We start from the raw sequence: 27,077 nt of genomic DNA, 5'->3' as shown, positions 1-27,077 counted from the left end.
TAATAAATCTTATTTCTCACCGGGTGACTTTAGCGGATAAAGTTTCAACTTTCTCGTTTTATTATCCATACCCACAGAATTTATAGATTCGACTCCATATTATGAGCTTTCTGCTTGTCGGGAATGTCGGGAATTTCTGGTCTTAAAGTTAACCCTTCTGTTTTTAATGTTTGCACTCCTGGTCTGTGACCGTAACAATAAAATGCAATTCAACCTACCCGGCGTTCCGAAGAATTTGCTGAAAGGCTGGGAGGAATTCTGGGAAGAGTCGAGGGCTGTTCCGGGAGACGTGGGAGGCGTGGCCATGCCGCAAATGGCCGAGGGGCTCCAGAAAGAGACCTGGGAGGAGAAGGCGCCTGTGTCAGGGCTTGGGGTCCAGCTATTAAGGCTGCAACCGAGCACTGGTGCCATCCAACCTAAGAGATCTCATTGGTTGGCTCAGAAGTGTGCGCCTGAGAAAGGGGCATAAATAAATAGCTGGCGGCTGGAGGTGCCAGTTGCTGGGAGCAACGTTGTGGAAATGCTCCAGCCAGAATCTCTGTTGGTAAACACTTTGATTTTTGATTGAACTACGAAATGTCAGTCATAGTCCAATCTTTTGGACTACAATTTTATTTATTTACAGTGGAGTCTCGCTTATCCAACGTAAACGGGCCGGCAGAATGTTGGATAAGCGAATATGTTGGATAAGGAGAGATTAAGGAAAAGCCTATTAAACATCAAATTAGGTTACGATTTTACAAATTAAGCACCAAAACATCATGTTATACAACAAATTTGACAGAAAAAGTAGTTCAATACGCAGTAATGTTATGTTGCAATTACTGTATTTACAAATTTAGCACCAAAATATCACGATATACTGAAAACATTGACTACAAAAATGTGTTGGATAATCCAGAACGTTGGATAAGTGAATGTTGGATAAGTGAGACTCTACTCTATTTATTTATTTCTCACATTTATATCCCGCCCTTCTCACCCGAAGGGACTCAGGGCGGCTTACAACAGTGGCAACAATTAGATGCCCATACAAACCAATATAAAACAACACATAAACAGTTTAAACTATTAAAATACATTATGAATTAAAATATACATTTCAAACATAAAATCAGATCCGTTCTTCAACTGGCATTGGTGAGATGGCTCGGCTTTGACCCTTGGATAGAAACTCTGGGTCCTCCATATGTTTTGTTCTTGTTAGACTGATTGCTGTACAGTAGGAGTTTTTTTTTTTTAGTTGCAAATTCCTTTATAAACAAAAAAGTTTCTCATAGAACCCAAAGAAATGTTATTATATTGTAATATTTGGGTTGCTGTGAGCTTCGGATGCAGCCAAAGACTCCTCAGAATGACAACGGGACTACCCGCCACCAAGACGGCCTCACGCCTGCCTTACCTGTTGATGCTCGATGGAGAGGCCCAAGGGGTGGTGCGGGTTCAGGATCTGAGGCAGCGGCCCCGGGGCGTGCGACAGCGCCAGGCGGGAAGCGGGGCACGGGGTGGACGTGGACGCCCCTGGACGAGAAGAGAAGACCTTTACTGTCATCATACCTCAAAACTAGATAACTAGATTTTATTTTGTGTATCGTTGAAATGTTTTAAGTTTTTGTCAAATATGTTGTGTCATTGTTTCGGGGTTGTCTCTGCTGTGAGCCGCCCCGAGTCCCTTCGGGGAGATGGGGCGGGATATAAAAATAAAGTTGTATATTATTATTATCATTATTATTATTATTATTATTATTATTATATTATTGTTGTTGTTGTTGTGAGCCTCCTCGAGTCCCTTTGGGGAGATGGGGCGGGATATAAAAATAAAGTTGTCTATTATTATTATTATCATTATTATTATCATTATTATTATTATTATAATATTATTGTTGTTGTTGTTGTTGTGAGCCTCCTCGAGTCCCTTTGGGGAGATGGGGCGGGATATAAAAATAAAGTTGTCTATTATTATTATTATTTTATTATTATTATTATTGTTGTTGTGAGCCTCCCTGAGTCCCTTTGGGGAGATGGGGTGGGATATAAAAATAAAGATTATTATTATTATATTATTATTGTTGTTGTTGTGAGCCTCCTCGAGTCCCTTTGGGGAGATGGTGCGGGATATAAAAATAAAGTTGTCTATTATTATTATTATCATTATTATTATTATTATAATATTATTGTTGTTGTTGTTGTTGTGAGCCTCCTCGAGTCCCTTTGGGGAGATGGTGCGGGATATAAAAAATAAAGTTGTCTATTATTATTATTATTTTATTATTATTATTGTTGTTGTGAGCCTCCCTGAGTCCCTTTGGGGAGATGGGGTGGGATATAAAAATAAAGATTATTATTATTATTATATTATTATTATTGTTGTTGTTGTGAGCCTCCCCAAGTGCCTTTGGGGAGATGGGGTGGGATATAAAAATAAAGTTTATTATTATTATTATTATTATTATTGTTCTGAGCCTCCTCGAGTCCCTTCGGGGAGATGGGGCGGGATATACAAATACAGTTTATTATTATTATTATTATTATTATTATTATATTTTAACAATATGGCACTCAGGGAGTTAAAACTGGCCCCCTGCTCCACTCGATCTCCATTGATCACCAAAGGCTGAATTTCTGGTCTCTTCCTTCTGGAATCTACTATAAGCTCCTTGGATTCACTGATGTTAAAATGCCAATGATCATGGTCCTGCACCACAAGGGCAGCCAAGCCCCTCCACTGCCGCAAGGTCTGCAAATTTGGCCAAGGTATTCCTAGGGTGCAGGCCAAAGGGCTCGGGATGCCGTACCATGAGAAGCCAGGAAGGGTCCGGCCTCGGGGTCGGGCAGGCCGTGGTGGGGCATGTGCAGCCCGGCCTGCTGGGCGGCCGAGGAGTAGCCGTCTTCGTAGGAGGCCTCGGCAGGGTCCAGGGAGATTTTGGCACATTCGATGACCACGTCCTGCGTCTCCAGCCGCTTCCACCTGTTGGCGAGGACAGAAGGGCACCTGTCAGTCATCATTCGCCACAACAAGGGGAGAGGCGAGGAAGGACTGTGGCGCAGGCTGGTGAGCAGCCTGCTGTAATAAATCACTCTGACCATGAAGTCATGAGTTCAAGGCCAGCAAGTGGCGGGGTGAGCACCCGTCAATTAAATATAAAATATAGCCCCTGCTCGTTGCTGACCTAGCAACCCGAAAGATAGTTGCCGGGCTGTGGCGCAGCTGGCTAGTAACCAGCTGCTATAAATCACTACTGACCAAGAGGTCATGAGTTTGAAGCCCGGGTCGGGTTAAGCCTCCGACCATAAAAAAAAAATAAAAATATAGCCCCGGCTTGCTGTTGACCTAGCAGCCCCGAAAGACAGTTGCATCTGTCAAGTAGGGAAAATTTAGGTACGCTTTATGCGGGAGGCTAATTTAACTAATCTACACCATAAAACTGCTCACGAGGAAAAGAATGAGGAAGAACAGCCACCAATGGACGGTGAAGCAACAGCTCCCCCTGTGGCCGGAATCGTGAAGCTGGAAAGATGTTAAAAATGCCTCTGTGTCTGTCTAAAACTGAATGTTGTTTGTCTGTTGGCATTGAATGTTTGCCATATATGTGTTCATTGTAATCCGCCCTGAGTCCCCTTCGGGGTGAGAAGGGCGGAATAGAAATACTGTAAATAAATAATAAAATAAATAGGAAATAAGGTACCACTTATAAAAAGTGGGGAGGCAAATTTAACTAATTTACGACTTTGGAATGAGGAAGTGCCGTCACAGTGGATGAAGAAGCAGCGGCTCCCCCCGTGGCCAGAATCGAACATCCCCTCAGGAGAAGGTTAAATTGCCTCTGCGTCTGTCTGTCTCTGTCTCAGTTCTATGTGTTTATGGGCATTGAATGTTTGCCCTATATGTATATAATGTGATCCGCCCTGAGTCCCCTTCGGGGTGAGAAAAAAGGGCGGAATATAAATACTGTAAATAAATAAATAAGGAGGCGCAGCCCAAAGCAAAGGGAGAGGCGGCAGGGATGCGGTACCTCCGAGGGTCCAGTTCGTGGTCCTTGGATCCCGTCACGAGCTCGGGATGGATGCGCACATAGCCCATCATTGGCTGGAAACAAAGGGAGGGAGAGAGAGAGGCCATATTTGTATCATTAGCTGTTGAATTATTAGTTTGAGTCTCTTTGTGGAGAAAAAAAGCTGGGTTTAAACAAACATACCTTGCTATGGACACCAAGTCACACACAGAAGGAAGTCTTTTGCAGTTTTATTGAGCAAAAGCAAATATATATCAAAGCAGGCAGTTATAAGGTTTTCAAAATTGCAGTAAAAGAGTCAATAGGAATCCAATAGTTCAAAAGCCATAAAAATCCATTAGTCCATAAGCCATAAAATCCAATAATTCATAAGCCGAAACAGATAGACAATAGATCCCAAAGAATTGTGGGATCAAAGATCCAGGAACAGGAAACTTCTCTTAGGCATGAAGCAGGAACATCCACTCAGATGAAGCAAGAATTTGCTTTGAAAAAAATCTATCTCAAAACACATAGTTTTAAAAGCAACCCAAGAATGCATTTCTCTTTCCCGTGGAGGCCTCTCTCTTCCCTGCCAATCTTACACTCCTACGAGGCTGAACTCCCTTCCATAACAACCGGTCTGCCCTAGATAATGATGGGGCCCCTTCAAGGTCCTAGTTATCTTGCACCTGAACCGGGGCTGGAGACACCGGGGCTTGAGACATCTCTTGCTCATTAACGGGAATGTCATCCTGGCTGCTATCTAAGGCCGGCTGGGTCAACAGTACATTCTGCTCAAGCTGCATTTCTCGAGCCTCGGAATCAGCCGGTACGATTCCCATCCCCATGGCATCGTCCTGAAATTCACCCTGCATCCCATCATCTGGCTCTTGTATCTGAAACCCAGAATCCCCTTCTTCATCCTCACTCTGGCTATGCTGTTGCTGAGTCACAACACTGAAAAAGCCTCCCTCGGCTTATAATGGGATCAAGGCTGGGCAACAGAACCTGCAGGCTATCGCTTGCAATTTATGATCTATTCCTCTCTTACCCTCCCTTATCAGTGTGTTTTCTTTTCCAAAGCCTCCCTCGCTCTTAACCAAGGGAAGGTTTTGAAAAGGGAAAGACGCCCTTGCAAGTCAGGAAGAAGAAAAATATATATCCATTCATCTTATAAAAGCATTTTCCCCTAAAATATTTAATAATCTCTCCTACAGATATATAGACATTAACCACCTGCATGCATTTGCAATCCCTATATACTTATATATCTGTATTTATCTATATACATTCATTTTATATATGAATTTTCCCCTCATATGTTTGCAGGTCCTTGCAAATCCTATATACATATAGATCTATGTACCTGTATATCTGTATCCATATACAGTAGAGTCTCACTTATCCAAGCTAAACGGGCCAGCAGAAGCTTGGATAAGCGAATATCTTGGATAATAAGGAGGGATGAAGGAAAAGCCTATTAAACATCAAATTAGGTTATGATTTTACAAATTAAGCACCAAAACTTCATGTTATACAACAAATTCGACAGAAAAAGTAGTTCAATATGCAGCAATGTTATGTTGTAATTACAGTAGAGTCTCGCTTATCCAACGTAAACGGGCCGGCAGAATGTTGGATAAGGAATATGTTGGATAATAAGGAGAGATTAAGGAAAAGCCTATTAAATATCAAATTAGGTAATGATTTTACAAATTACGCACCAAAACATTGTTATACAACAAATTGGACAGAAAAAGTAGTTTTCTACACAGTAATGCTATGTAGTAATTACTGTATTTAAGAATTGAGCACCAAAATATCACGATGTATTGAAAACATTGACTACAAAAATGCGTTGGATAATCCAGAACGTTGGATAAGTGAGTGTTGGATAAGTGAGACTCTACTGTACTGTATTTATGAATTTAGCACCAAAATATCACTATATATTGAAAACGTTGACTACAAAAATGCGTTGGATAATCCAGAATGTTGGATAAGTGAGACTCTACTGTACTGTATTTACGAATTTAGCACCAAAATATTACTATATATTGAAAACATTGACTACAAAAATGCGTTCGATAATCCAGAAACTTGGATAAGCGAGGCTTGGATAAGTGAGACTCTAGTGTATATACATTATTTAACCTATTTATGCCTCGATTAATGTAATTTTATTGGTACAGTAGAGTCTCACTTATCCAAGCCTCGCTTATCCAAGATTCTGGATTATCCAAGCCATTTTCGTAGTCAATGTTTGCAATTCCTTCTCTTGTTTTGTTTACTCTCCAGCCCTTTTCCCTCACTATCCTTTACTTATGTTTTCCTAGCTTTCACTGTAACATTACTTATAACAGGGGTCCCCAAACTTTTTAAGCAGAGGGCCGGTCCACAATCCTTCAGACTGTTGAGGGGCCAAATTATCATTTTTAAAAAATACAAACAAATTCCTATGCATACTGCACATGTCTTATTTGTAGTGCAACAACAACAACAATGAAAGAACAATACAATATTTAAAAATGAAAACAATTTTAACCAACATAAACCTATTAGGATTTCAATGGAAAGTGTGGGCCTGCTACTAGCCAATGAGATAGTCAAGTTAATTAGGATTGTTGTTGTTGTTGTTGTGTGCCTTCAAGTCATGTCAGACTTTGGCCGAGACTAAGTCTAAAATTAATTATTTATTTACTGCATTTATTTACTACATTTATATCCCACCCTTCTCACCTCGAAGGGGACTCAGAGCAGCTGTATGTACATACAATATATTATATTATTAGCATAACACTATTACTATATATTACTATATTGAACTATACCACTATACTATTATATAATATCTAATATATAACATATAATTAATATTATTATATGGTATTACTATTAGTATTATATTATATAACATAAGATTATTATCAATATATGTATATACAATATATTATATTATTAAAACTGATATAAAAATATTATATTATAAAACTGAGGGCGGGGGCCAGGTAAATGACCTTGGAGGGCCGCATCCGGCCCCCGGGCCTTAGTTTGAGGACCCCTGACTTCTAACATAATAAAAATTATTTAAAAAAATAATAATAATGTCCAACCTACTAACAAATCCAAAGCTACAGGTCTTGTTTGTAACTTGGGGTCGGCCCGTGCATTTCTCCCGAGGCAAAGAGGGAGAGAAGCCCGGCTTGTGTTGGGTCTCCTGGCTCACCTTGACCACCTCTTCAAAGGTCTCCAGGTTCTCCTTCATGCTGTAGTGCGAGCGCAGAAAAGACACGAAGTTGCAAGGGTACATCCCGTAGAGGCGGTGGAAGAGGGCGTAGACGCTGGCGTGGAGGTGCACCAGGTAGATCTCGGCCACGTGGCCTGGAAGGAAGCGGGCAAGGAGGCCGTGAGACCCGGCGGGGCCCAAGGAACTTCCCCTTACGATTATTATTACTAGGAACTTTATTTACACCCCCCGCCTGTCTCCCAGCTAACAACCACACAATCTAAGCCAGTGATGGCCAACCTATGACACGCGTGTCAGCACTGACACGCCTAGCCATTTTTGCTGACACGCTGCCGCATGCAGATTGACTGGAGGACTCTGTCTTTTGTGGCCAAATTTGATGCGATTCGGTCCAGTGGTTTTGTTGTTGTTGGAGTATGGTTGTATTTGTATGAAATGTAAATCAAGTGTATACTGCTGATGAGCTAGAGCAGGGGTCCCCAAACTAAGGCCCGGGGGCCGGATGCGGCCCTCCACGGTCATTTACCTGGCCCCTGCCCTCAGTTTTATAATATAATATTTGTATATCATTTTAAATAATATATTGTATATACATATAATATTGATAATAATATTACAATGTTATACAATATAATACTAATAATACCATATAATAATATTAATTATATGATATATCTTACATATAATATTACAGTATAGTGGTATAGTTCAATATCGTAATATATAATGCTAATATTGCGTTATGCTAATAATATAATATATTGTATGTACATACAGCTGTTCTGAGTCCCCTTTGGGGTGAGAAGGGCAGGATATAAATGTAATAAATAAATGTAGTAAATGAGTAAATAAATAATTTTAGAATTAGGCTCGCCCAAAGTCTGAAATGACTTGAAGGCACACAACAACAACAATCCTAATTAACCTGACTATCTCATTGGCCAGAAGCAGGCCCACACTTCCCATTGAAATCCTGATAGGTTTATGTTGGTTACAATTGTTTTCATTTTAAATATTGTATTGTTTTTTCATTGTTGTTGTTGTTTTGCACTACAAATAAGACATGTGCAGTGTGCATAGGAATTTGTTTGGTTTTTTTCCCAAATGATAATTTGGCCCCTCCACAGTCTGAAGGATTGTGGACCGGCCCTCTGCTTTAAAAGTTTGAGGACCCCTGAGCTAGAGTGTGTGTTTTCAGTAATGAAATAGTTAACAGCAGGCTAGTTTTGACTGACAGCCTGTTGTGATTACTGTGACCTATCAGGATTGATTTCCTGCCTTTGAGGGTTGGAACTTCCTCTGGACAGAGGAATGTTGTTATCTTATCTGTGGAGTTCGGCGTGAGCTTTCTCGGAGGATGGACTGAGAACTGAATGGCTCCGTTGCCGAAGAGACACTGCCATGTGTCTGGGACTTATGGCAATTGACTCTATTTGTATATAGCTATGTAAATAAAGTTTAACAACAGTTGGATTTACAACTGAACCTCCGGCTGCTGGAATTCTGTTGGCCAGTGCTGTTTCTCCGCAAGAGAAGTCAGCCTGCGGAAGAAAGGGGGCGGTGAGACCAGAATGATGATTTTTGGAATCCACTCTGCTACCCATCATCCCCTGACAGTTGTTTACTCCATGGGAATTATGCACATATATATATCTATATATATAAAAGAGTGATGGCATCAGGGCAGCGGACAAAACAACAAAACTACAGGCCCCCCCAACCTCGAAATTTGACAACACAACCCATCATCCACGCCTCTAGGTTGATACAACAAAAAGAAAAGAAAAATAAAGTCCTAATTAGAGAGAGAGGAATAATTTTTATCCAATTGCTGCCAGATACAAGGCTAAGTTCCGCCCACTTGGTCTCCTAGCAACCTACTCAGCCCAGGGGACAGGCACAAGAGTTTGGAGAGACCCCTAAGGGCCATCCAGCCCATCCCTTTCTACTTTGCAGCAGGACACAATCCAAGCATTCACAACACATGGACAACGTATAAATACTATACAATACTACACAGGGACATAGACCCCCTCTACCCTCACCACTTTCACAGAACACAAACAACCAAATGCATACTAAACATAAAGACAACCATACAACAGACATTCAATACCACCACAACCTCAACCATTTCTCACCAACGCCACCAGACAACGACACAGCAACGTGTGGCCGGGCACAGCTAGTATATATAATTATTATATCATTCTATTATTATTGTAGTATATTATCATATTATTACTATTATATTATTATTATATTATGCATTATTCATTGAAAGTAGAATAGAGAGAAATCAGCGTGGAAACAGCTTTGCCCAGAACTGGACACAGTGTCCCACGTGAGGTCTGACCAAAGCTGAACAGAGAGGCACCAGAACTGGACTCTATCTGGACACTAGACTCCTTTTGATGCAGCCCAGAATCCCATTGGCCTTTTGAGCTGCTGCATGACACTGCTGGCTCATATTCAGCTTGCTGCCCACAAAGACTCCGAGAACTTTTTCGCACGAATGTTGTGGAGCCAGGCGTCAGAATAAATACAATCAAATTACATCCAAAGTTTGTTGACGTGGGGATCAGGGTGCGTGCTGGGTGGGTTTCTTCAAGCACCATCAATCATCTTCTCCAGCACCCTGATGAATTGGTGACAATCGTCTGACTCACCAATTCCTGTTCAATGTCAGACTCAAACACATCTGTAGTCTGAAGTCCAAACATTTATTTCAATATCTATAATACATATTTACAAAAAATAGCAAAATCCATCGCTCTGAGCTGGCATTCTCTTCAGCCTCTTCGCTCCGGCAAGCACAGCTCAACAACACAGAGATAAGAAGACACATTCCTCAGTCCGAAGGAAGTTCCGACCTCCAAAGGCCGGAAATCATGCCTGATAGGTCATAGCAGGCTGTCAGTCTAACTAGCCTGCTGTTAACTGTTTCATTGCTGAAACACATTCTTGCCTAACAGCAGGAAACACCTGATTCACGTTTCATACACATACAACCATAATCAAACAAAGTTCACCCACCCACGCCCTCCGCATCAGCGCAAACCCTTGTGTGCCTGACCTGGGTTCTTCAAGTACCAGGAGGAGAGGCGGCCGAAGATGCCGAAGAAGTCGTGCAGATACTGCTTCCCGGACTGAGGGATCATGGGCAGCAACGTGATGAGCACCAGGACCCCCGTCGTCAGGACAACCACGTCGGCGTCGGTCTGCAGAGGAGGAAGTCAAATGAGCCCAGGTCCATAGTTTGAATTTGGAACAATGGGAACCAATTTGGAAAGAGAAACTAAAATATACAGCTGCAACGGATATTAAAGAAAACTGGTACAAGATGCAATACAGATGGTATTACACCCCAGAAAAATTATCAAAATTTAATAAAAAGAAATCTAATATGTGTTGGAAATGTGGGGAAAAAAATTGGGACTTTTTTCATCAAATTAACAAAATTACGATCTGCCAACTGCAAAAGGCCACCCTACTGGGATCTGCGCACATCATCCAAAAATACATCACACAGTCCTAGACACCTGGGAAGTGTTCGACGTGTGATTCTGTGAAACGAAATCCAGCATACACAATCACAGATTCTCTGTTCCTTATCAGGACACAGATTGCATTGAATAGTCACCAAACTTATTTTAAACTGACTCAAAATAAGCAATTGAGCCTCCCTGATCCCTTCAACTGAGGATCAGTCTTCCCTGTGCCTCATCAGAGCACAGACTGTTTTTTTTAAACCTGCACTTCTCCAACAAAACGGCAGTAGGCTCCGCCCACTTCTCCATGGCAACCAACTCCTGAGTGCAGAGATGCAATAACTGAAATATTGACCCTTTTAAAACTCAACAACACAATTAAACATAACATCTGTAAACCCAAAAAAATCACACTTCATTACAGACCCTATGAAGAATCCACTTTGCACAATTAGCAAAGGTTTGCATCGTAAGAGTCAGCGTGTCATCAAACAGCATGGCCTCCGCCGAGCGCCACACCAACGAAAACCACAACCAGGAAGCGCCAGAGCCTACCTTGAGACATTTGAGCAAAGAAAGCAGGACCGGCGCTTGGGAGAGTTTGTGTTTCCAAGATGGCTGCCGCCGGATGACGTGGCCCAGGAGGGAGAGGGTGGAGAGGCGGGTGCTGGGCTTGCTCATGTATTCGTTGATCTTGTCCAGAAGGTGCTGCGGGATCGAAGGAGAAGAAGAGAAGGCAATTCGTTACACACACACACAACCAAGGAGGAGGCTTAGAACCGACAGGAGGAGGCCCAAAACAGCCGTGAGTGTGCCCTCACCTTGTCATGTGGCTCCTGCAGCGTGGACAGGATGTGCAAGGCTTGCTGAGAACTGGTTTCCAAGTAGTAATCCACCAAGGCGTTGACAAGCACGGGCCCACGGTCTTTCCGCCAAAACAGAAAGAGAAAACACAACGGAAGTTTAAGAAGGAGGATACAGTCTAAAACAGAGCTTTCCACATTTTCCCTCTCCACAGATACAGTAGAGTCTCACTTATCCAACACTCGCTTATCCAACGTTCTGGATTAGCCACGGCATTTTGTAGTCAATGTTTTCAATATATCGTGATATTTTGGTGCTAAATTTGTAAATACAGTAATTACAACATAACATTGTTTATTTATTTATTTGCGACATTTATATCCCGCCCTTCTTTCTCACCCCGAAGGGGACTCAGGGCATTTTACAAGTATATATACATACAATATATTATATTATACAACTATACTGCAATATTATTAGTAATCTTGCATGTAATATAAATATACAATTATAATAGTGAATTATAATTATTATTACATTGTATTACAACATAATATTATTATTAATATTAATATTAAATATATTCGTGTGTGCGTGTGTGTGCATGTGTATACACACACACACACACACACATATATATACACAAACACACACACACAAAGCATGTTACTGGTAGAAGGGGCCTTCAGCTGGAGCAAGGAGACAAGATTACTGCGTATGGAACTATTTTTTCTGTCAAATTTGTTGTATAACATGATGTTTTGGTGCTTAATTTGTAAAATCATAACCTAATTTGATGTTTAATAGGCTTTTCCTTGATCAGTCCTTATAATCCAAGATATTCGCTTATCCAAGCTTCTGCCGGCCTGTTTAGCTTGGATTAGTGAGACTCTACTGTAGATTATTATTATTATTATTATTATTATTATTATTATTATTATTATTAAGACCCCAAGATCTCTTTCACATATAACTCTGCTGTGAAGCCAGGCATCACCCATCCTGTACCTGTGCATTTTCTTTTTTCTGCCCGAGTGTCATATCTTACATTTGTCCTTGTTGAAATTCATTGTGTTAGTTTGGGCCCATCAGCTCTCCCATCTGTTATGGTCGTTTTGCACCCTGACCCTGTCCTCTGGAGCACTAGCTCTCCCTCCCAGTTTGGACCCATCTGCAGACGTGATCTGGAGAGGGAGAGCACTCACCTGAGTTGAGGTTCTCCGTGAAGGCGGCCGTGATGTCCTCGAGGACGGCCAGGACGGGGGAGTCCAGCATGGCGAGGAGGTCGCCCACGTTCCCCGGCTGGGCCATCGTGACTCCTCCTTCGGCATGCACAGCTCCTACCAGTCCCCCATGGGTGCCCCTGTCAAGCTGAGGGAAAGGCCAGATATGTGAACACAGAACAAGCAGATGGAGGTTGCTTTGGGTTTTTTGGACACTAACTGTACAAAAAACTTTAGAAACGCATTGTAGTGGTGGCTGCTTCAGGGCAACCATCAGCAGCTGGCAGTTTACCGATCAGTGTCTTATATTAATTTTTGCTTCCAAAGATGCTGTAGGTCTTATTTTCAGGGGATGTCTTATTTTTCCATGAAGAATTATTCACATTTATTGTTGAACAAAAAAAAAAGATCATTTATTATATGCTATACAGTAGTTGTCATCACAAAGCAGCATAACCAGACAAATCATAATAATAATAATAAAACTTTATTTATACCCCACCACCATCTCCCCAGCGGGGACTCGGGGCGGCTAACATGGGGCCATGCCCAAAGCAATACAATATAATAAAATATAAAACAGCATATCATAACATAATTAAAAATAATACAATACATAATAATAAACATCACATCAAGAAATCAAGAAACAGTCAAACAAGAGCAGGCCGCATGAACACAAAGATAAAACCCGGAGTGTGAGGAACAGAGGGGTACTCCAATGTGGACAGGGACATATGAGAGTGGGGCAGTTTAGAGGATAGATGTTTGGGGGAAGTAACACCGAAATATATAACAGAAGTTACTCACCACAAGCACAGCGGAAGAGCCATGTTTTCAGGTCTTTCCTAAAAGCTAACAAAGTGGGAGCTTTCACAAACTGTGAATCTTATCAAGAATTTGTTAAACATTACGGATTTTCATTTAGAAAGAAATGAAGATATATTATTTTTTTTATATAACAGCAGCAGCAAGAGCCTCAATAGCTCAAAAATGGCGTACGAAGGAAATTCCGTCTGAAGACTCTTGGATCATCAAATTAAGGGATTACATGGACATGGACACTATGACTTTTTTATTACAAGACAGTACAAAAAAACAAAGGACAGATTGGACACCAGTCAAAAAGTTCCTACAAGAAAAACGCCACATTACCTTTGAGTAGATGGCTTTAATGACATTAGTCATGCTAGGAAACAGAGCAGTATGGAAAGCAAGGGAGAGGGCCTAGGAAATATGTGCTATAATTTCAAGGAACTCTAAACCCTGTGGAATCGAATGGAAGTCACTTCCCATTGCCTGGTTATTTCCAATTTTTTTCTCTTTTTTTTTCTTAATTTTTTTAATTTTTAATTTTATTTTTTATCTTTTTTCCCCCTGCCTTACTTTTCCTTTTTCATCACTAACTCATCTTTTCTTGCCATACCCTCTTTATTCTATCTCCCCTTCCCCTCACAATTGCAATTAGCAATTATGTTTTTGTTTATGTTTTCGTAAATCCTGTTGAAAATAAATAAAAAATTATTTTTTTTAAAAAAAAAAGAATTTCTTGTTACTACAGTAGTCTCACTTATTCAACATAAACGGGCCAGCAGAATGTTGGATAAGCAAATATGTTGGATAATAAGGAGGCATTAAGGAAAAGCCTATTAAACATCAAATTAGGTCATGATCTGTATGCATCATCCGAAAATACATCACACAGTCCTAGACGCTTGGGAAGTGTTCGACTTGTGATTTTGTGAAACAAAATCCAGCATATCTATCTTGTTTGCTGTGTCATACAATAATAATAATAATAATTGAAGTCCTGTTTGCATGGGCTTTGTAGTTAAATCCTGCATTGAAAACCTTGCCTCTGTTTTCTACAAAGACCCTGCAGCAAACAGCAACCCAGGACAGTTTTCCGAGGCCAAAGGCCTGCAGCCAAAAGCCAGCCTGGCTCGCTCCCAATGCTCTGGACCGGTGCCACTGTTGTCTCCCGTTCCAGGGTCACCACCCCCATCCTGCCATTTCAACACCAGGCAGGACGAAGATCCCGTGTCATTGCAAACTGCATCCTCGATCCCGGTCAGCCATTCATAGAATCCTAGAGGTGGAAGAGACCATCCATTCCAACCCGCTTCTGCCATTATGGAGGAAGAACACCACCAAAGCTTCCCTTAACAGAGAGTCATCCAGCCTCCATAATAATAATTATATATATATATATATGTAATGTTCACTTTACTATGGAGTAAACAACAAAACCACTGAACCAAATCACACCAAATTTGGCCACAAAAGACATAGTCATCTAAAATGTCTTTTAATTAAAAAAAAAACCAAGAAAAATAGTCCAAATTACAGAGGATGAGGAAGAGCCTTTCTCCCCCTAACTGCCAGTTAGAAAGGTAGGCTCTGCTGCCTTTAGGCCCCGCCCCCTTCGTATCCTAGCAACTCCCTCAGCCAAAATGGTGCCCAGGGCACAGGCAGAGTGCACTAGGCCTGATCCACGCTGCCTATAAAATACAGATTATCTGATTTGAACTGGATTATATGGCAGTATAATAATAATAATAATAATACTTTATTTATACCCTGCCACCATCTCCCCACGGGGACTTGAGGGGGCTCACATGGGGCAAGACCCAACCAGCATAATTTACAGCATAAATACATTGAACAATATACAAAAAATAATAAAACACATTAAGACAATAAAACAAGAGTTAATACAAGAGTAGACTCAAGGTCCTTCCACAGAGTTTGTCTGGTTTAGTTATGTTGGTTTGTGATGACAACTACTGTACAGTATAGAATAAATGTTCATTTTTTTTTGTTCAACAATAAATGTGAATTCGTCATGGAAAAATAAGACATCCCCTGAAAATAAGACCTAGCGCATCTTTGGGAGTAAAAAATAATATAAGACACTGTCTTATTTTCGGGGAAAATAAGGAGCTTAAAAACCTGGCTCTTCCAAAAGGCCTTTGACGTTTAATTTGTTGTTGGATTGATCTATCTGCCCATTCTATAATAGCCCCATTCTTGATGTGTTGCCATTGTTATACTGCATTTTATTGTCCATTTCAACTGTGAAATTACCTTTCCCCATTTCGCACATTCTGCACTTTGCCCGGGTTCTATGAATTAGTCTCCTGTTTTTAACATTGTATGCTTCATGTTGTTTTCACTGATTGTTTTTACTGATGTTGATGTTTTTATTGGGATAATTGTGTTATTGCTTTGTTATTGATATTTGATTGTTTTATCGGGCCAGGCCCCATGTAAGCCGCCCCGAGTCCCTTCGGGGAGATGGGGCAGGGTATAAAAATAAAGTTGTTGTTATTATTATTATTATTATTATTATTATTATTATTATTATTATAAGAATCACTCCCATTCATTCTTCAATGCTTTCCTTAGTTCTGCTTCTATAACGTTGGAGGAAACGTGACATTTTAGGACAAAACACAGTAAGAATCGTTTAGGATAGAGGCTGTTTAACACCAAAAAGCAACTGAAAATAATTCCACCCTAGAGAGAGATAGGAAGCCTTTACCTGCTTTGCTGGGAAGCAGGCTCTCTGTTGTCTCTCCTATCAATCCGACCCTTTTCATGATGGCAGAACTGGAAAGGGAAAAGGAAGACAGACACTTGCATTTCCTCCAAAGGCTGGCTTACATCAACCTTAAAGCGCACTGGTTTAAATATGGTAAGCCGCTTTGAGTTTCAGTCGAGATATCTATCCATGCACACAATAAAAGTGAAAATCTGTTTGATATATGTTGAACAGAACCGGCCCCAGGCAGAACAGAGAAGAATTTCTGGGATCACAAATATTTTTAAAAACTCCAGAATTAGGCCAGTAAATAAAGAGCAACACTCAGAAAACAGGGAATTCCAGATAGGAAACAATCGGGGCCAGTTAACACCTCCCAACAAAGGATTCCCCAAGGGAGGAAGCGGAGAAGAGTGGTATGTATTATCAGAGTGATTATTATTACTACAGTAGTGTCTCACTTATCCAAGCCTCGCTTATCCAAGCCTCTGGATTATCCAAGCCATTTTTGTAGTCAATGTTTTCAATACATCGTGATATTTTGGTGCTAAATTCGTAAATACAGTAATTTCTCCATAGCAATACTGCGTATTGAACTACTTTTTCTGTCAAATTTGTTGTATAAAATGATGTTTTGGTGCTTAATTTGTAAAACCATAACCTAATTTGATGTTTAATAGGCTTTTCCTTAATCCTTCCTTATTATCCAACATATTCGCTTATCCAACATTCTGCCGGCCCGTTTAGCTTGGATAAGTGAGACTCTACTGTAATTGAGAGAAATATAGAATCCTAGAATAGGAAGAGACCCCAAAGGCCATCCAGCGCTGGCCTTTTATGTACTTATAATATTGATAATAATATTATAATGTAATACAATATTATACTAATTAATAATATATTAATTATATATTATATATTACATGTAATATTACTAATAATATTACCCTATAATGATATAGTACAATATAGTAATTTTAATTATTTATTTATTTATTAGACTTGTATACCGCTACTCCCAGTTTGGCTCGGAGCGGTTTGCAGAAAATTTAATGCTTATATTGTGCTATGCTGTTAATATATTGTATGTTCACTTGATTTGTAAGCCGCTCTGAGTCCCTTTCGGGGTGAGAAGAGCGGGATATAAATGTACCGTGTTTCCCTGAAAATAAGACAGTGTCTTATATTATTTTTTACTCCTAAAGATGCGCTAGATCTTATTTTCAGGGGATGTCTTATTTTTCCATGAAAAAGAATTCATATTCATTGTTGAACAAAAAAAATGAACATTTATTCTATACTGTACAGTAGTTGTCATCACAATCCAACATAACTAAACCAGACAAATTGTGACTCCTGTCTAAAAATTTTTTGTTACAACCATTATTTCCATATACAACTGGTATGTAAGCCGCTCCGAGTCCCTCTGGGAAGATAGAGGCGGGGTATAAAAATAAAATTATTATTATTATTATTATTATGTACATTTAACAATCCTGCATGCTCTGGTGTTTTGTTCATGCTTCCAAACAAAAACTTTGCTAGGTCTTACTTTCAGGGGAGGCCTTATATTTAGCAATTCAGCAAAACTTCTACTAGGTCTTATTTTTCAGGGATGTCTTATTTTCAGGGAAATAGGGTACAATATATTATATTATTAGCATATCACAATATTAGCATATACAGTAGAGTCTCACTTATCCAAGCCAAATGGGCCGGCAGAAGCTTGGATAAGCGAATATCTTGGATAATAAGGAGGGATTAAGGAAAAGCCTATTAAACATGGAATACAATATTATACTACTAATAATACAATATAATAATATTAATTATATATGATATGTTAAATGTAATATTACTAATAATAGAACCATATAATGATATAGTACAATATAGTAATTTAATGCTTCTATTGTGCTATGCTGTTAATATATTGTATGTTCATTTGATTTGTAAGCCGCACTGAGTCCCCTTCGGGGTGAGAAGAGCGGGATATAAATGTAGTAAATAAACAAATAAATAATAAAGGCCAGACACCATCAAAACCCTCCCAACAGATGGCCATCCAGCTGTTGGTAGATGGCCATAGATATGATAGATTGATAGATAGATAGATAGATAGATATGACAGAAAAAAGACATAGATATAATTGAGAGAAATATAGAATCCTAGAATAGGAAGAGATCCCAAAGGCCATCCAGCCCAGGCCTTTTATGTACTTATAATATTGATAATAATATTATAATGTAATACAATATTACACTAATTAGTAATACAATATAATATTAATTATATATTATATATTACATGTAATATTACTAATAATATTACCATATAATGATAGAGTACAATATAGTAAAGTTTTATTATTTATTAAATGTCAGGAGAGAATAATTTATAACAACTTATAAATACATAATATATTGTATATACATATAATATTGATGATAATATTATAATGGAATACAATATTCTACTACTAATAATAGGTTGTTAGGTAAAAGGTAAAATAATACAATATAACATTAATTATATATTATATATTAAATGTAGTATTACTAATAATATTACCCTATAATGATATAGTACAATATAGTAATTTAATGCTTCTATTGTGCTATGCTGTTAATATATTCATTTGATTTGTAAGCCGCTCTGAGTCCCCTTCAGGGTGAGAAGAGCGGAATATAAATGTAGTAAATAAATAAATAAATATTTATACATATTATATATTAAATGTAATATTACTAATAATATTACCCTATAATGATATAGTACAATATAGTAATTTAATGCTTCTATTGTGCTATGCTGTTAATATATTGTGTGTTCATTTGATTTGTAATATAAATGTAAATTTAGTAAATAAATAAATAAATACAAATATATATTATACATTAAATGTAATATTACTAATAATAATACCCTATAATGATATAGTACAATATAGTAATTTAATGCTTCTATTGTGCTATGCTGTTAATATATTGTGTGTTCATTTGATTTGTAATATAAATGTAAATGTAGTAAATAAATAAATAAATACAAATATATATTATACATTAAATGTAATATTACTAATAATAATACCCTATAATGATATAGTACAATATAGTAATTTAATGCTTCTATTGTGCTATGCTGTTAATATATTGTGTGTTCATTTGATTTGTAATATAAATGTAAATGTAGTAAATAAATAAATAAATACAAATATATATTATACATTAAATGTAATATTACTAATAATAATACCCTATAATGATATAGTACAATATAGTAATTTAATGCTTCTATTGTGCTATGCTGTTAATATATTGTGTGTTCATTTGATTTGTAATATAAATGTAAATGTAGTAAATAAATAAATAAATACAAATATATATTATACATTAAATGTAATATTACTAATAATAATACCCTATAATGATATAGTACAATATAGTAATTTAATGCTTCTATTGTGCTACGCTGTTAATATATTGTGTGTTCATTTGATTTGTAATATAAATGTAAATGTAGTAAATAAATAAATAAATACAAATATATATTATATATTAAATGTAATATTACTAATAATAATAATACCCTATAATGATATAGTACAATATAGTAATTTAATGCTTCTATTGTGCTATGCTGTTAATATATTGTGTGTTCATTTGATTTGTAATATAAATGTAAATGTAGTAAATAAATAAATAAATACAAATATATATTATACATTAAATGTAATATTACTAATAATAATACCCTATAATGATATAGTACAATATAGTAATTTAATGCTTCTATTGTGCTATGCTGTTAATATATTGTGTGTTCATTTGATTTGTAATATAAATGTAAATGTAGTAAATAAATAAATAAATACAAATATATATTATATATTAAATGTAATATTACTAATAATAATACCCTATAATGATATAGTACGATATAGCAATTTTATTTAATTATTTATTAGACTTGTATACCGCTACTCCCAGTTTGGCTCGGAGCGGTTTGCAGAAAATTTCATGCTTCTATTGTGCTATCCTGTTAATATATTGTATGTTCCTTTGGTTTGTAAACCGCTCTGAGTGAGAAGAGCGGGATATAAATGTAGTAAATAAATACTGGAAGATGGCCACACAGCCCATAAAACTCACAGCAACCCAGTGGTTCCGGCCATGAAAGCCTTCGGCAACGTATGATGAGGATTATGAAATAAATCTTTAGTTCTCGCGGCCTCACCGTCGCCCGGCCTTGCTCTGGCGGCTTCCCGCTGCTGGCCTGCCTCTCAGGGCGCCGCCATCTTGGCCCAGCCGTCTCCTCTCAGCCTGGAAGAAGGATCCCTCCGCGGGCCCCGCCCACCGACAAAGAGTCCCTCGCTTCACACGGCACCGCCGCGCCCCCTCCCCGCCTATCTCCCTCCAAGCCCGCCGGCCTTCCCTCCCGCAAAGCCCCGCCTCGTCCTGCGCGCTCACGGCGCCGCCGGGGAGCCATCGCGCCGGGCTTTGCCTGAGGTGGCGGAAGGATATATAACCCAGAAGGCGGACGGCGACAGTAAGAAGATCCGGCCCGTCCAGGAGAGGGTCACGTGACTGCGAGAGAGCGCTCGGAAGGAGCTCGGCGGAGGAATCAACAAGGCGGGGAAGGGGGCGGGGCCTGAGGGGGCTCGGCGCCGGACACGCCCACCACGTTGCCACGGCGACGCGGCCTAGCTCGCGTAGAGAAGCCTGCCCGCTCGCCCGCCTGGAAGCCCAGAAGAAGAAGCCTGGGCGGGGGCCGAGGTGATTTGTTTGTTTATTTATTCATTTGCGACATTTATATCCCGCCCTTCTCACCCCGAAGGGGACTCAGAGCGGCTTACCAATTAAATTTACATAGGGTTGTTGTATGTCTTTCGGGCTGTGTGGCCATGTTCCAGAAGCATTCTCTCCTGACGTTTCGCCCACATCTATGGCAGGCATCCTCAGAGGTTGTGAGGTATGGAGAAAACTAAGCAAAGAGGTTAATATATATCTGTGGAAAGTCTAGGGTGAGAGAGGTCAGTGTGAATGTTGTGTAGTTAATCACTTTAATTAGCATTGAAAAGCTAGAAGACCAAGTGGGCGGAGCTTAGCCTTCAAACTGGCAGCAATTGGATAAAAACTATTCTTCTTCTCCCTGTAATTAGGACTTTATTTTTCTTTTCTTTTTGTTGTATCAACCTAGAGCCGTGAATGATGGGTTGTGTTGTCAAATTTCGAGGTTGGGGGGCCTGTAGTTTTGTTGTTTTGTCCGCTGCCCTGATTCCATCACTCTTTTATATATATAGATTGTTTTTATTCGGGCTTGGCCCCATGTAAGCCGCCCTGAGTCCCCTTTGGGGAGATAGAGGCGGGGTATAAAAATAAAGTTAATATTATTATTATTATTATTATTATTATTCACTTATCCAACATTCTGCTGGCCTGTTTATGTTGGATAAGTGAGACTCTACTGTACGTATAATGTGTGTAATGGGGATGGCATTTGATTTTGTTGCACGGTGTACAGTGACCATAATAGTCAATTGTATTTTCTTCCTTCCAAACAGACTCCATGTGAGGCTGAGCTTGCCAAGCGGCATCTCTCTGTGCTAAAACACGCCGGGAACGTTGTTGACGTTAATCCGAGATAACAGCTCTGGGCCGGGCTGCCTTTGAAGGGATCCCGGTCCGCCTTTGCAGCGCTCGCCGCTCCTTCTTTGCCTTTGCTTCTCCGTCTCCCCTTGAAGTCTCACCTGCGGAGGGTCAGCGCCAGGCAGCGGGAACATGCTTTCCTTGATGTGAGCGTTGCAATTAATTTCCATTCCGCTCCCTCCTTCCCTCCGCTGCCGGCATATGTTTATTTCATCTTCCCTGGGGCTTCCCTGGGAGAAGATGAAATAAAGAGGGGAGAAAGAAGGAGACTTAAATGAGCAACAAGCAAACATGGCTTCGCTTTGAGTTAATTATCGTCACCGTAACACCGCCGCCGCGGCCGGGGAGAGAGGGGCAAGGAGACCCCTTGGAAAAGGCATCAAAGATGCAGACCCCCCTCTCCGTTCCATGGGATCCTCATTAACCTCGTTTCCTCTCACCAGGCTTCGGCCTTTAATGATTTATTGATTGGGCTTATCGGGCCAGCATCTGCGCAGGGCAACGGGACACTGTGGAGACCGACACTGCGGAGACCGACGAGACCTTCTCTTTTGCAAAGGAAGGAAGGCATTAAGCATCAAGGCCTGCACATCGAGACCTTTGGCTGCATTGCTTGATTCTGGGTGGCCGTGGAGCATGGCGACCGTCTCCTGTTGCAGTCCAGGCAGCGAGAGCACTGAAAACCAACACAGAGTCCAATAACCTTCTAATATCTTTATTAAAGCAAATAATAATCCAAAAATGAAATGGTGGGAAAGTTGAGCAAGCAATAGCCCTTTAAGAAAAGGTATAAGATAGTCTTCAAACATAGGCCATTTGGACTGAGGCTGAGAATTGCTCCGGCATTCACAGCCATTGAGAAAGAGGGACCTGGAAAAGCTTCTCAGCTGCAGAGCTCCTTGGACTTAAGACAACCAAAGACTGTAATGTATATTTTCCCTGCATCTACTTTGCCAGAGGACTCACAGTTTGGGCCTGATATTCAGCCAGACTTTGGGCCCAAAATGCAGCCAGAGTCTGTTCCAGTGGATTCTGGGACCACAGACAGAATGGTTGCAAGCAGGCATTCAGAACCACATTCCTCTCCACAGTCAAGCTGCAAGATGGACATTCTAGTTTAGAGGAGGATAATGTGTTTGACAGGATGGAGGCGATCTCTCATGGAAGAAGGGAGCGGGAATGTTTACGAAGGAGTAAACGACTGCTTTTGAAGCTCGCTAATGAGTAGTTTTCTCATAAGAGAAATAGTCTTCCCAGGGAAGAGAGACCTTGGGTTTTCCTTTTGAAGCGCGCTAATGTGTAGTTTTCTCATGAGAGAAATAGTCTTCCCATGGAAGAGAGACCTTGGGTTTTCCTTTTGAAGCGCACTAATGCATAGTTTTCTCATGAGAGAAATAGTCTTCCCATGGAAGAGAGACCTTGGGTTTTCCTTTTGAAGCGCGCTAATGCATAGTTTTCTCATGAGAGAAATAGTCTTCCCATGGAAGAGAGACCTTGGGTTTTCCTTTTGAAGCGCGCTAATGCGTAGTTTTCTCATGAGAGAAATAGTCTTCCCATGGAAGAGAGACCTTGGGTTTTCCTTTTGAAGCACGCTAATGCGTAGTTTTCTCATGAGAGAAATAGTCTTCCCATGGAAGAGAGACCTTGGGTTTTCCTTTTGAAGCGCGCTAATGCGTAGTTTTCTCATGAGAGAAATAGTCTTCCCATGGAAGAGAGACCTTGGGTTTTCCTTTTGAAGCGCGCTAATGCGTAGTTTTCTCATGAGAGAAATAGTCTTCCCATGGAAGAGAGACCTTGGGTTTTCCTTTTGAAGCGCGCTAATGCATAGTTTTCTCATGAGAGAAATAGTCTTCCCATGGAAGAGAGACCTTGGGTTTTCCTTTTGAAGCGCGCTAATGCATAGTTTTCTCATGAGAGAAATAGTCTTCCCATGGAAGAGAGACCTTGGGTTTTCCTTTTGAAGCGCGCTAATGCGTAGTTTTCTCATGAGAGAAATAGTCTTCCCATGGAAGAGAGACCTTGGGTTTTCCTTTTGAAGCGCGCTAATGCATAGTTTTCTCATGAGAGAAATAGTCTTCCCATGGAAGAGAGACCTTGGGTTTTCCTTTTGAAGCGCGCTAATGCGTAGTTTTCTCATGAGAGAAATAGTCTTCCCATGGAAGAGAGACCTTGGGTTTTCCTTTTGAAGCGCGCTAATGCGTAGTTTTCTCATGAGAGAAATAGTCTTCCCATGGAAGAGAGACCTTGGGTTTTCCTTTTGAAGCGCGCTAATGTGTAGTTTTCTCATGAGAGAAATAGTCTTCCCATGGAAGAGAGACCTTGGGTTTTCCTTTTGAAGCGCACTAATGCATAGTTTTCTCATGAGAGAAATAGTCTTCCCATGGAAGAGAGACCTTGGGTTTTCCTTTTGAAGCGCGCTAATGCGTAGTTTTCTCATGAGAGAAATAGTCTTCCCATGGAAGAGAGACCTTGGGTTTTCCTTTTGAAGCGCGCTAATGCATAGTTTTCTCATGAGAGAAATAGTCTTCCCATGGAAGAGAGACCTTGGGTTTTCCTTTTGAAGCGCGCTAATGCATAGTTTTCTCATGAGAGAAATAGTCTTCCCATGGAAGAGAGACCTTGGGTTTTCCTTTTGAAGCGCGCTAATGCATAGTTTTCTCATGAGAGAAATAGTCTTCCCATGGAAGAGAGACCTTGGGTTTTCCTTTTGAAGCGCGCTAATGCGTAGTTTTCTCATGAGAGAAATAGTCTTCCCATGGAAGAGAGACCTTGGGTTTTCCTTTTGAAGCGCGCTAATGCATAGTTTTCTCATGAGAGAAATAGTCTTCCCATGGAAGAGAGACCTTGGGTTTTCCTTTTGAAGCGCGCTAATGCATAGTTTTCTCATGAGAGAAATAGTCTTCCCATGGAAGAGAGACCTTGGGTTTTCCTTTTGAAGCGCGCTAATGCATAGTTTTCTCATGAGAGAAATAGTCTTCCCATGGAAGAGAGACCTTGGGTTTTCCTTTTGAAGCGCGCTAATGCGTAGTTTTCTCATGAGAGAAATAGTCTTCCCATGGAAGAGAGACCTTGGGTTTTCCTTTTGAAGCGCGCTAATGCATAGTTTTGTCATGAGAGAAATAGTCTTCCCATGGAAGAGAGACCTTGGGTTTTCCTTTTGAAGCGCGCTAATGTGTAGTTTTCTCATGAGAGAAATAGTCTTCCCATGGAAGAGAGACCTTGGGTTTTCCTTTTGAAGCGCGCTAATGCATAGTTTTCTCATGAGAGAAATAGTCTTCCGATGGAAGAGAGACCTTGGGTTTTCCTTTTGAAGCGCGCTAATGCGTAGTTTTCTCATGAGAGAAATAGTCTTCCCATGGAAGAGAGACCTTGGGTTTTCCTTTTGAAGCGCGCTAATGCATAGTTTTGTCATGAGAGAAATAGTCTTCCCATGGAAGAGAGATCTTGGGTTTTCCTTTTGAAGCGCGCTAATGCGTAGTTTTCTCATGAGAGAAATAGTCTTCCCATGGAAGAGAGACCTTGGGTTTTCCTTTTGAAGCGCGCTAATGCATAGTTTTGTCATGAGAGAAATAGTCTTCCCATGGAAGAGAGACCTTGGGTTTTCCTTTTGAAGCGCGCTAATGCGTAGTTTTCTCATGAGAGAAATAGTCTTCCCATGGAAGAGAGACCTTGGGTTTTCCTTAAATGCCTGGTCCTTTCTCTGCACAGCAGAGGTGTCAACTTTGCAATTCAAGAGAGAAAAGATCTTTGCTCTGTGTTCTTCACCCTGATTGAATCTGACACTAATGGCACTTTTTTGGCCCAGTTCTTTTCTTAGAGCCGACCCAGGATTTTATCATAGTATATTTATTGTATCTTGACCTATGACTTGTTTTATTGTTGATTGATTGTTTTATTGTTATGTTTTTATATTGTTTGTGACCTGGGCTTGGCCCCATGTAAGCTGCCTCGGGGTATAAAAATAAAATTATTATTATTACTATATTATTATTGGAGGAAACTGCTGTCTAGTGATGAAAAACTCTGCTTATACTTGGTAATTTTGATACCTTGTTGGATGAAAAGCTGGAGGGAGGGAAAAGAGAAAGAAGGACAAGACTGTTTTGCAACCAAGGCAGCGATGGATCACGGATCTCTGTAAACACAAACAAGGAAACCGCTGGATCCCGCTTTCTACCAGGAGATGGTGCTGGTTATTCAATGGTTATTCTTCTTTCTCAAAGGTTTTCATGGATACAATAGATATAATAATATGTAATAATACTAATAATAATGATGATGATGATGGCCTGAGTGACTTTGAGTCTTGTTTAAGAGAGGAAAGCTGGATTAATAATAATAATAATAATACCCTACTGGGATCTGCAGCATCATCCGAAAATACATCACACAGTCCTAGACACTTGGGAAGTGTTTGACTTGTGATTTTGTGATACGAAATCCAGCATATCTATCTTGTTTGCTGTGTCATAATAATAATAATAATAATATAAATAGTAATAATGATAATCCGAAAATACATCACACAGTCCTAGACACTTGGGAAGTGTTCGACTTGTGATTTTGTGTTATGAAATCCAGCCTATCTATCTTGTTTGCTGTGTTATACAATAAAATAATAATAATAATAATAATATAAATAGTAATAATGATAATCCGAAAATACATCACACAGTCCTAGACACTTGGGAAGTGTTCGACTTGTGATTTTGTGTTATGAAATCCAGCCTATCTATCTTGTTTGCTGTGTCATAATAATAATACACATCACAATAATATTTATCCAAAAAACAGGACTGTCCCTGTTATCGCATATAAGTAGAAATCGGCAGTTCTTCTTTTGAAATATAAGGGCAAGTTTTTCATGTGAGTGAATGTTCTGTTCTTTATTATAGATGAGTAGACTCCAGTTCCCATATAACTTGACTCAAACCTGCAACCGGTTTCGACTCACAGGAGTCTTCGTCAGGCGGTTGGGTCTACAAATAATACATATCATAAATATATACTTGCAATCAAACAATTTGTAAAGAAAGTTTACAAAAAAAAATTTTTACAACAAGGTATATTCAGGCACTCTACTTACTATCTATGTCCCCTTAGGATCCACCTATCCAGAAAACT

At 39.7% G+C, this 27,077-nt stretch overlaps 1 protein-coding gene and 1 long non-coding RNA gene across 7 annotated transcripts in view; one reads left to right on the top strand and one right to left on the bottom strand.

Moving 5' to 3' along the window:
- The window catches only part of tsc1 (TSC complex subunit 1), a 38,933-nt gene extending 18,256 nt beyond the window's left edge, over nt 1–20,677 (bottom strand). The window contains exons 1-12 of one of the 6 annotated variants that reach the window (XM_062959181.1): nt 20,542–20,677; nt 16,305–16,372; nt 13,571–13,615; nt 12,743–12,908; nt 11,555–11,658; nt 11,289–11,441; nt 10,319–10,463; nt 7,222–7,376; nt 4,014–4,087; nt 2,796–2,968; nt 1,403–1,521; nt 219–339 (exon numbers count right to left, since the gene is read on the bottom strand). In XM_062959181.1, coding sequence (XP_062815251.1) covers nt 219–339; nt 1,403–1,521; nt 2,796–2,968; nt 4,014–4,087; nt 7,222–7,376; nt 10,319–10,463; nt 11,289–11,441; nt 11,555–11,658; nt 12,743–12,848 — 1,150 coding nt within the window. In that variant the 5' untranslated portion in view covers nt 12,849–12,908; nt 13,571–13,615; nt 16,305–16,372; nt 20,542–20,677. Of the gene's footprint in view, nt 1–218; nt 340–1,402; nt 1,522–2,795; nt 2,969–4,013; nt 4,088–7,221; nt 7,377–10,318; nt 10,464–11,288; nt 11,442–11,554; nt 11,659–12,742; nt 12,909–13,570; nt 13,616–16,304; nt 16,373–20,456 lie in introns of all 6 variants that reach the window. The other 5 variants (XM_062959179.1, XM_062959180.1, XM_008124154.3 and 2 more) reach the window with 5 other exon arrangements.
- Nucleotides 20,678–20,854: 177 nt separating this feature from the next.
- On the top strand, nt 20,855–25,937 carry LOC134293022 (uncharacterized). Its single transcript, XR_010000094.1, has 2 exons — nt 20,855–21,080; nt 21,869–25,937. It is a non-coding gene; the product is annotated as an uncharacterized LOC134293022 (long non-coding RNA).
- The last annotated feature ends 1,140 nt before the right edge of the window (nt 25,938–27,077 follow it).

Source organism: Anolis carolinensis, unplaced genomic scaffold, assembly GCF_035594765.1.
Source record: "Anolis carolinensis isolate JA03-04 unplaced genomic scaffold, rAnoCar3.1.pri scaffold_7, whole genome shotgun sequence".
NCBI classification, from domain to species: Eukaryota; Metazoa; Chordata; class Lepidosauria; order Squamata; family Dactyloidae; genus Anolis; species Anolis carolinensis.
The sequence above is the reverse complement of the archived record's forward strand: the minus strand, read 5'-3'. Positions and strand labels throughout refer to the sequence as shown.